The sequence below is a fragment of the Pelodiscus sinensis genome, unplaced genomic scaffold (assembly GCF_049634645.1).
Source record: "Pelodiscus sinensis isolate JC-2024 unplaced genomic scaffold, ASM4963464v1 ctg34, whole genome shotgun sequence".
Taxonomy (NCBI): domain Eukaryota; kingdom Metazoa; phylum Chordata; order Testudines; family Trionychidae; genus Pelodiscus; species Pelodiscus sinensis.
The window spans coordinates 6625781-6636511 of record NW_027465849.1 but is presented as its reverse complement, the minus strand read 5'-3'; the positions used below and the strand labels follow the sequence as shown (position 1 = coordinate 6636511).

General features: G+C 60.3%; 1 protein-coding gene across 1 annotated transcript; it reads left to right on the top strand.

The window, feature by feature from the left end:
- Positions 1-207: 207 nt before the first annotated feature.
- LOC142823810 (peptidoglycan-recognition protein SC2-like) lies at positions 208-6492 on the top strand. The gene is made up of 5 exons (XM_075915269.1): positions 208-457; positions 2024-2095; positions 3439-3640; positions 4944-5062; positions 5500-6492. The coding sequence occupies exons 1-5, from the start codon at positions 223-225 to the stop codon at positions 5676-5678; spliced, it is 807 nt and encodes a 268-aa protein (XP_075771384.1). The 5' UTR covers positions 208-222; the 3' UTR covers positions 5679-6492.
- The last annotated feature ends 4239 nt before the right edge of the window (positions 6493-10731 follow it).

The window sequence follows — 10731 nt, the reverse complement described above, 5'->3', positions numbered from 1 at the left end:
ATGGTTTGTAGCTCCACATCAGAATCCCATGCTCCCAGCCCTGGAGAGGGAGGAGTGGGGGAACCACTCAGCACACTGGTGGCAGAGTGGGTAGGGATATTGCAGGGAATGCCCCTTCTGTTTCCATTTCCATGTGTGATTTGCTCAGCGAGGAAGACGCCTGGCAAACACAGGTCCGCCCTGCTTATTGACGATGTGGATGAGGAAGTGGGGTGGGGAGCAATGGAGAAACAACCCAGTGACATGGGAAAATACGGCGCTGGCAATACTTCTGGCAGCTTTGCCCTGACCGCCCACAAGACCTGCCCAGCCAGAGGAGGAGCTTGGCAGGGGATGGGGAGCAGCTCCCTTAAAAGGCTCCTGAGGAGGGGAGCACAGTCGGGATCGGCAGCTCTGCAGCAGGAGGAACCCAGGGCCACCTTGCAAGGTCGAAGACATCTGAGTATTCTGCATAGCGGTAAGGATGGTCCCAGGACCAAGAACAGAAGCACCAGGCAGCCAAAACAGCATTATTGAGGCAATAACATTCCAGCCTTCAGCACTTCACAGCTGGCACGATGGAGCTGTGATCTCAGTCATTCATTGTCTGGTGGAGCCTTGATCTCGGTCACTGTGTGTGTCTGGGCAGCACCCGGCCTGACGGGGTCCTGATCTCGGTCACTGTGTGTCTGAGCGGCACCCGGCCCAACGGGCCCCGATCTCAGTCACTGTGTGTCTGGGCGGCACCCGGCCCGACGGGGCCCCGATCTCGGTCACTGTGTGTCTGGGCGGCGCCCGGCCCGACGGGGCCCCGATCTCGGTCACTGTGTGTCTGGGCGGCGCCCGGCCCGACGGGCCCTGATCTCGGTCACGGTGTGTCTGGGCGACGCCCGGCCCGATGGGGCCCTGATCTCAGTCACTGTGTGTCTGGGCGGCGCCCGGCTCGACGGGGCCCTGATCTCGGTCACTATGTGTCTGGGCGGCGCCCGGCCCGACGGGGCCCTGATCTCGGTCACTGTGTGTCTGGGCAGCGCCCGGCCCGACAGGCCCTGATCTCGGTCACGGTGTGTCTGGGCGGCGCCCGGTCTGACGGGCCCTGATCTCGGTCACTGTGTGTCTGGGCGGCGCCCAGCCCGACGGGCCCTGATCTCGGTCACTGTGTGTCTGGGCGGCGCCCGGCCCGACGGGCCCTGATCTCGGTCGCTGTGTGTCTGGGCGCCCGGCCCGACGGGGCCCTGATCTCGGTCACTGTGTGTCTGGGCGACGCCCGGCCCGACGGGGCCCTGATCTCGGTCACTGTGTGTCTGGGCAGTGCCTGGCATATCAGGACCCTAATCCCGGATCTCTCTTAGGCTATGTCTACACGGCAACACTATTTCAGGATACCGGAATATTCTAAAATAGCTATCCTGCGTCTTCCCAGAGAGCCCATTATTTCGAAATATAATGGGCTTACTATTCCGATGTCCCTGTAAACCTCATTTTGCAAAGAGGAAGGGATGTTTTGGAATAGCAGGTTATTTCGAAATTCGGTGAGGTGTAGAGAGCGCCAAATTAGGAAATAAGCTATTTCGAAATAAGATTGAAATAAGATACACAAATTGCACAGCTCAAATTGCGTATCTCCACATTTCTCAAACTGTGGGTCTTGGGAGGTCGTGAGCAACTTAGAGGGGGGTTGCAAGAACCCCTGGCGTATCTTATTTCGAGTTTCGGTGCAGTGGGCAGAAGCCAGCACCGCTGTGTCCCCCATGGGGCGTCAGTCTCCATTGAAGACTCTGCCCCCAGCACAGCTCTGCTCTGTGCAGCCCCAGCTGGACAGGGGCTGTGAGTCCAGCCAGGGGCAGCTGCTGCTCCAGGAAGGGACATAGGGGCAGGGCTGGGAGGCTGCGCACAGGTGACAGGATGGGCTTGGAGCCCGAGGCAGCCTGAGCGCAGGGATAGCTGATCCCCAGGGGCTCAGAGTGGGGGTGGGGGGTTGACTCCAGCCCAGCAGCGCCCCCTCCTGGGGGTAGCAGGACGTGACGGGTGCATGTCCCCACAGGACCCAGCGAGAGGACGATGCTGCTGCTGACACAGGTCGTGTGGTTCGCCGCGCTCTGCGCCGTGGTGCTTGGTGAGTTCGTTTCCCCCTAGATCGGGGTTGGGGGTCAGCACTGTGGAAACCTCCGTGCAGCTGAGAATGAGGGGGCAGATACAAAGGACTGGGAAATGCATGATGGACACCCCCAACTAGCACACCCCCTGGGCTGGTGCTCGGGGCTGGATCTGCCTCTACAGAACTGGAGACGCCCCTCGGCTCCTGCCCAGCACACCCCTCCACCAGGCAGGGCCGCATCCTCACCCTGCTGCCGAGTGCTTATCGACCCCAAGCAACCTGGCCCTGCCCATGGGGCGCTGATCGCAGACTGTCACCCACCTCCCAGCCAGGCTGTGTCTCCTGCTAGGCTAGCTCCATCCGGAGCACCACAGGGGCAACCGAGAGCTAGAAAGTGCCAGCAGCTGGGAGGGTAGGGGGGATGATTTGAGGTTGTGTGGGGAAGGGCACGAGCAAGGGGGCTTGGGGAGAGGGAGAACAGGGGCAGAGGGGTGGGGGTGGACTAGTAAAACCACTAGCTGGTCCCCGTCTCCCACCAAAGCCTCGTTATCCGGGTTCATGCTGGGAATGTCCCTGCAGCCTAGAAATCGTCTCCTGCATCCGAGCAGGGCCCATCTACCCCGGTGTCCCGTCTCCCGCAGCCGCCAGGGCCAGGTGCTCCCCGGGGAGGGGTGAGACACCCCCTAGTGGCCCGTGGTGGAATCACCCAGCCCCAAGGGGATTTCCCTCCTGAACCTGTCAGGTAGCGGCTGTACCAGGCCCTGGGGTGGGAGCCCAGCCAGTGCCCCCCACTCCCAGCCTGGCTGCTCCTAGTCTCCATGGAAACCTTTAATCCACTGCTGGTTCCGCTGGTGGCCCAGCAGCAAGGAGTTCCACCGGCTGCTTGTGCACCAGGAACCTCTTCTCAGGACCAGCTGTTCTGAGCTTCTGATTTCTGGGGCAGTGGACTCCACCCTGGGCACCCCGACTCTGAAGGGCTCTGGCAGAGGGGCAGGGGGGAGCAGCAGGAGACCAGAAGGACCAGGGGCCTCCGGAAGCAGAGCGTGAAAAGGCTGCAGAGCGGAGGGGACAGGCCAGAGGGAGGCCAATGACCACGTCACCATGCCCGGTCTTTGCTGGCCTGCCCGCCCCAGCTCCACACCGAGTGCCGGCCCTGAGCCTCGGGCTGCCAACCCGCCCGGCCCCGCCTGCCCCCTCCCGGGATCAGGAGCATGACGGCCCGGTGGGGGTCAAAAATCTCCCGGAACGGCCTCAGTCGGAGTCGGCAGCCCTCTGGGCCTGAGCCTGCTGCGGGGGCTGGGCCAGGTTGGGGGGACACCCACCTTAACCCAGCCCTTTCTCCCCTCCCCCGCTCGGTGCAGGATGCCCCACCATCGTCTCCCGCAGCCAGTGGGGGGCCCGGCCCCCAAAGAGCAGGGTCCCGCTGAAAACCCCGGTGCCCCTCCTCATCATCCACCACACGGACGGGAAATCCTGCTCCTCGCAGGCCGCCTGCAGCCGGGTGGTCAAAGGAATCCAGAACGACCACATGGACAGGAATCGCTGGGCCGACATCGGCTACAAGTGAGCGGGGCTCGGTGGGGTGGGAGCTCCCCACGGCAGGAGGCTGAGTCGGGGTCGCTGCCCCAGGCAGCCACAGGGAGCAGCAGAGACTGCACTTGGGGGAGAGAGAGAGCAGATGAGAATTTAGTATTTCTGGGGAAGGGTGCACCCGGACCGCCAGCTGCGGGGGGAGAGGGAGTGGGGGGGGGGGACACAGAGCGCCCTGGTCTGCGGGAAGGTGAAGTGGGGGATATACCGAGCCCCTTCCTTCAGGAGGTGGAAGCCCCCTGTGAAGGGGGAGGTGGGCGAGAGATGAGGGGGCCCAGGGATGTACCAAGATGGGGGGAGGAGGGAGAGGGCAGGAGCCGGGTCCAGGCAGCGCCAGCCCAGTGGCTCCTACAGCTGTTTCTCAGGCAGTGTCTTGACAGCTGCCCCCCCCCGTGCCCTGCCCAAGCGCCAGTGCCCCCCCCTGCCGCCCCCAGCGGCTGCCTCACGTGCACCTAGGCCAGGATCCAGGGGGCTGCAGGACGGGACCGTCTGGGCTGTGGGCCTGTCTCCCAGCACCCGGCCCAGCCCCCCCCAATCCTGCTGTCTCCCCTTTGGACACCGGGGGGGGGGGGCAGAGGAACACACGGGGGTGCAGGGAAGTGTTGGCACCCCCAGCTCTGCCCACCCTTTTCTATGAAGGAGGGTGGGGGGCACCGAGCCCTTGTCAGAGAGAAGCCAGGGAGGGGCTGGGGGAGTCCCTGAGGCAGGGGCATGGGAGGGGGCAGCGATGGAGCGGGTGGAGGGGAGGGCACAGGGGGCCCCTGGGTTGTCCCAGAGCTCGGCCGATAGACCCCGTGTCGCCTGTGCCCAGCTGGTACGTGACACCGCCCCCCGCCAGCGTTACCAATGCGATTTGCTGGGGCCGCCTTGGCCCCCCGAACCAAAACCTGTCTGGAGAGTTTGCTCCGTGAACCGTCTTGAGCAGTGATGGAGGGGACGGAAACCCAGCTGGGAATTTCCCGTGGGGTGGGAGGTCCCTGTTCTGTTCCCCCGATGCCCATCTGGGACAGCTACAGCCCACGCTCACCCCCCAGCTGTGTCCCGTCGGGGTCCAGGGCTGCGGCCACAGGGGGTGTTCCACACAGCGCCCCCTATTGGCCAAACAGGGGCAATACAGGATACCCCCCACACACACCAGTCCACTGGGTCTGTAGCTGCACAGCAGAGCATTGAGGGTCTGGCTCCGAGGGTCCCAGGTTTGAACTTGGGCAGGGTGAGTGATGTAGGGAGGGGTGTGTGGCTGGTATACGGGTCTCACGCTGCTCTCTGTCTGCAGCTTCCTGGTTGGTGAGGACGGCAGAGTCTACGAGGGCCGCGGCTGGACCACAAGGGGGGCACATGCCCCGTCCATGAATAAAATATCTCTGGGAGTCAGCTTCATGGGCAGTTACACCGGTACGTGGGTCCCTTCCAGGGGTGACAGTAACTTAAATTTCTTACAGATACTGTAGTCTCACGACCACTTCTTCTGACGGGGAGTTGGGCTACAGCAGTACCTGTACACATTTATGTGTGGGGCGGAGTGCAGGGGCATAGGGTGGGGGGCCGAGGGTGTCACTAAAGGGTGGGGGACTATAGGATTGGAGACCCTGCCCTGCACTGCTCCTGTTCCCAGCCTAATGGGAGCTGTGGGGCAGGGAAGGGAACTAGATGTGCGGAGGGGGCAGGGGGCTGTAGCTGGGGGGGGTCATTACTGAACACTGGGGGGGGAAGTGACACTGACAGGGCCAGTCGATGCCAGGGGGCGGGGGGGCTTTATTGTGGTTACGTCACATCCCCTGGGCACAGACAGGGCCAGGCTGAGAGTCACTGGGGGCTGCTTTGTCCTGCAGGCAGAACCCCCAGCCCCGCCGCCCTGAACGCCGCCCGGGGCCTGATCCAATGCGCCATCTCCCGGGGCTACCTCAGACGCGACTACACCCTGAAGGGGCATCGCAACGTGAACCCCACCGACTGCCCCGGGAACGCCCTCTACAGGCTCATCACCAAGTGGCCCCATTTCAAAGCCTGAGACCCTGCTGCCCATCGCTGACCCCGCCTGCCGCTTCTGCTGGTCCCTGCAACACCTCGGCCCCCCAGTAGGGGGCAGCCTCGTGTTCTCGTCCACCTGCTGCCCCCTGGGGCCCGGAGAGCAGGGAGCTGAGAGTTGGGGCCGCGCTCCCGTCTCCCCTGGGCTCTGCTGCCCTCCCCCAGGGCTCAGATTTCCAGCCACCTGCCTCCCCAGCCTGTTTCCTCCACCCGGCGCCAGGCCAGGCCCCGGCTCAGCCCGGCTCCACACCCAGCCCAGCCCAGGGCCTTACAGCCTCCAGCGGGGGCGGGGCCAATCCGCAGCCCAGCTCCGTGGCGACGGCCCTGCCAATCCCTGCGCAGCTTTGGGAATGTCGTTTCCTTGCCCGTTTTACACCCCCGGGCAGTGACCAATCCCAGCGTGGAACCGTCCTGGGCCCCCAGCCCCCCCTGAATTCCGCAGCTACAATTTCTCCTGGAAGCCCCAGAAATGGGTCCCTGTTGAACCCGCCCCCACGCGGAGCCATGTGTCCCCAAACCCTGACCCCCAGCCCTGCCCTCTCTGCCGCCCTGTCTGGATCTCTAAGCTCAGCCCAGCCCCCAGTCTCGCTCATGAAAGGGGGGGCAACGTGTTTGGATCTTCACAGGGCCCCTGCCCGGGACGGCCCTGGTAGGGGAGGGGCTGTGGAACCCCACAAAGGGGGGGTTAATTCAAGAGCAATTTTCCTCTCACCCAGCACCCCTGCCGCCTGGCGCTTGCTTTGCCTGGGAGCTACTGAGCAGAGACAATAAACCAGATTCTAGCCCGTGACAAGCTGAAGCGCCGTCAATCATTTCTCTTGCTCTTCACACATACCCATGTCCCCAGGCATTGGGGTGGGCGGGGCAAACTCTGAGGGTGTGATTGGGCCCCCCACAGGCCCTACTCTTGCTGGGCACCGTGCACACAGACCAGACCGTAGATAGTCCCTGCCCTGAGGAGTTTGCCGTCTGGGAAACTGAGGCACGGGGAGGGAAACTGAGGCACGGGGAGGGGAAAAAGGAGTTGACCAATCTCACAGGCCAGTGCGTAACAGAGCAGGAAACACCCCGCATGCTCTTCCCACTAGGCTGTGCTTCCTCTCAATTCAACAGTCAGGAAAGTAAGCCCAAAATGGACAGAGGGAGGGGTCACAAGGGCCCCGTGCCCAGAATACTACAACCAGCCGTCTCTGGGACATAAGACACCTTCCTAGTCGTCTCCTCACCATCCAGGGGCGGCCTTGTGCCCTGACGCTCAGGGAGCTGGACCCTTCCCGCCAGCATTCGCAGGGGCGCCTTGTACAGAGGGGGTGGGGGGGCGCACCCCTCTGCTCCCAGGTTCTCTTCACCCCAAACCGCCACCCCCAGGACTGCTACATGGACCTGAGCCCAGCTGCAGGACTCTGCCTTTGTCTTAAGCACCTGCCCCTTGGTTTGGGCTGATCTCACTTTCTTCCCTAGAAACCTGGCGATCACAAAAGGAAAACTCAGTGGCTCTGTCTCTCTGCCCTGCTCCCAGTTCTGTCTGGCTCACCCCAAGCCCTGGGGACCTCCTGGGCCAGCCATGGGAGTCCCGATCCCCCTAGGGATTAATTGATTGAATGTAGGGGAACCCTACTTGATTGTAACTAATAAACTCAAGGAAGAGCCGGGAATCTTCCCCCCTGACTTTTAATACCAGAGATTTTCCACGAGCTGGTGGGGGTGAGACAGGAGCAGGTGGGGCAGAAACCGGATGGTGTTTCTCAGGCCTGTACGATTAGGAGTTGGACGGAATTTGCCTATGTGCAGAATAGGTCTCGTAAGCTACCACTGGAAAGCTTGGAACCCGCTGCTTGTGTGTGTCCTAGCTGTGTGCATGGACTGTTTCTGGGTTTGAAGTCAGAAATACGAAATACAGGAAACAAAGGATAGGAATAAATGGTGAGTTTTCTGAATGGAGAGAGGTAGCTAGTGGGGTACCCCAAGGGTCAGTCCTGGGACCCATCGTATTCAACTTATTTATAGATGATCTAGAGAAAGGGGTAAACAGGGAGGTTGGTAAAATGTGCGGATGATACCAAACTGCTCAAGATAGTTAAGACCAAGGCAGACTGTGAAGAGCTTCAAAGAGATCTCGCAAAGCTAAGTGATTGAGCAACAAATGGCAAATGAAATTTAAGGTTGATAAGTGTAAAGTGATGCACATTGGAAAACATAATCCCAACTATACATAAAATATGATGGGGACTCATTTAGCTACAACTAATCAGCAAAGAGATCTTATAGACGCATAGACTCTTGGACTGTGTCTAGACTGGAAAGTTTTTCCGCAAAATCTTCTGATTTTGCGGAAAAACTTGCCAGCTGTCTACACTGGCCGCTTGAATTTCCGGAAAAGTACTGACGATCTCCTGTAAAATCATCAGTGCTTTTCCGGAAATACTATGCTGCTCCCGTTTGGGCAAAAGTCTTTTTCTGAAAGACTTGCGCGCAAAAGGGCCAGTGTAGACAGCACAGTACTTTGAAGGCCCCAAGATGCAGAGAATCCTCCAGCTGTGACCTGTGCCCCATGCTATAGAGGAAGGTGAAAAACCTCCAGGGCCTCTGCCAGTCTACCCTGGAGGAAAACTCCTTCCTGACCCTAAATATGACGATCAGCAAAACCCTGAGCATGTGGGCAAGACTCACCAGCCAGACACCCAGAAAGTTCTCTAAAGTAACTCCTATCATTCCTCCATTGACCTATTTACCTCTGATAATGAATGGTCAATTAGTTACCAAGATCATGTTACCTCATCAAACCATCCCCTTCATAAACCCATGTAGTTTAATCTTGAAGCCAGATAGATCTTTTGCCCCCACTACTTCCCTTGGAAGGCCGTTCCAGAACCTCACTCCTCTAATGGTTAGAAACCTTCGTCTAATCTCAAGTCTAAACTTCCTACTAGCCAGCTTCTATCCATTTGTTCTTGTGTCCACATTGGTATTAAGCTTAAATAATTCCTCTCCCTCCCTGGTATTTATCCCTCTAATATATTTAAAGAGAGCAATCATGTCCCCCCTCAGCCTTCCACAGGTTTTTCATTCCTCGGATCATCCTAGACTCCATTCCTGGTGTCATTGTGGACAGTTCTCTGAAAACATCCATTCAGTGTGCAGCAGCAGTCAAAAAGCAAACAGAATGTGAGGAGTCATTTAATGAGAGAGAATAAGACAGAAAATACCGTTGGGTATGTCTACACTACCCTCCTAGTTCGAACTAGGAGGGTAATGTATGCATACCGCACTTGCAAATGAAGCCCGGGATTTGAATTTCCCGGGCTTCATTTGCATAAGCGGGGAGCCGCCATTTTTAAATCCTCGCTGCTTCGAACCCCGTGTAGCGCGGCTACACGGGGCTCGAACTAGGTAGTTCGGACTAGGGTGCCTATTCTGAACTACCGGTACACCTCGTACCGGCTCCAATGAGGCTCCAATGAGGGGCTCAAAGGCTCCAATGAGGGGCAGGGAACAAGTCCCATGTGAAAAGATTAAAAAGACTGGGACTTTTCAGCTTAGAAAAGAAGAGGCTAAGAGGGGATATGATAGCGGTCTATCAAGTCATGATTGGTGTGGAAAAAGTGAATAAGGAAAAATAATTGACTTATTCCCATAACATAAGAACTAGGGGTCACCAAATGAAATGAATAGGCAGCAGGTTTTAAACAAACAAACGGAAGTTTTTCTTCACTCAGCGCACAGTCAACCTGTGGAACTCCTTGCCAGAGGATGTTGTAAAGGCCAGGATTTAACAGGGTTCAAAAAGACCTACATAAGTTCATGGAGGTTAGGTCCGTCAATAGCTATTAGCCAAAATGGGTAGAAATGGTGTCCCTAGCCTCGGTGTGTCTGGAAATGGGTGACAGAAGAGGGATCACATGACGATTACCTGTTGAATATGCTAAATCTGAAACTTTGGGGCCCTGGTCTCGGTCACTGTGTGTCTGGGCGGAGCCCGGCCCGACGGGGCCCTGATCTCGGTCGCTGTGTGTCTGGGCGGCGCCCGGCCCGACGGGGCCCTGATCTCGGTCACTGTGTGTCTGGGCGGCGCCCGGCCCGACGGGCCCTGATCTCGGTCACTGTGTGTCTGGGCGGCACCCGGCCCGACGGGCCCTGATCTCGGTCACTGTGTGTCTGGGCGGCGCCCGGCCCGACGGGCCCTGATCTCGGTCACTGTGTGTCTGGGCGGCGCCCGGCCCGACGGGGCCCTGATCTCGGTCACTGTGTGTCTGGGCGCCCGGCCCGACGGGCCCTGATCTCGGTCACTGTGTGTCTGGGCGGCGCCTGGCCCGACGGGCCCTGATCTCGGTCACTGTGTGTCTGGGCGCCCGGCCCGACGGGGCCCTGATCTCGGTCACTGTGTGTCTGGGCGGCACCCGGCCCGACGGGGCCCTGATCTCGGTCACTGTGTGTCTGGGCAGCACCCGGCCCGACGGGGCCCTGATCTCGGTCACTGTGTGTCTGGGCGGCGCCCGGCCCGACGGGGCCCTGATCTCGGTCACTGTGTGTCTGGGCGGCGCCCGGCCCGACGGGCCCTGATCTCGGTCGCTGTGTGTCTGGGCGGCACCCGGCCCGACGGGCCCTGATCTCGGTCGCTGTGTGTCTGGGCAGCGCCCGGCCCGACGGGGCCCTGATCTCGGTCGCTGTGTGTCTGGGCGGCGCCCGGCCCGACGGGCCCTGATCTCGGTCACTGTGTGTCTGGGCGGCGCCCGGCCCGACGGGCCCTGATCTCGGTCACTGTGTGTCTGGGCAGCGCCCGGCCCGACGGGGCCCTGATCTCGGTCGCTGTGTGTCTGGGCGGTGCCCGGCCCGATGGGCCCTGATCTCGGTCACTGTGTGTCTGGGCGGCGCCCGGCCCGACGGGCCCTGATCTCGGTCACTGTGTGTCTGGGCGGCGCCCGGCCCGACGGGCCCTGATCTCGGTCACTGTGTGTCTGGGCGGCGCCCGGCCCGACGGGGCCCTGATCTCGGTCACTGTGTGTCTGGGGGGCGCCCGGCCTGACGGGCCCTGATCT

Excerpts from the sequence above, each read along its gene's own strand:
- LOC142823810 (XM_075915269.1), top strand. The coding sequence starts at position 223 with ATGGAGAAACAACCCAGTGACATGGGAAAATACGGCGCTGGCAATACT. Across the intron at positions 3,641-4,943 it reads TGGGCCGACATCGGCTACAA|CTTCCTGGTTGGTGAGGACG; the intron begins GTGAGCGGGGCT and ends CTCTGTCTGCAG. Across the intron at positions 5,063-5,499 it reads CTTCATGGGCAGTTACACCG|GCAGAACCCCCAGCCCCGCC; the intron begins GTACGTGGGTCC and ends TTTGTCCTGCAG.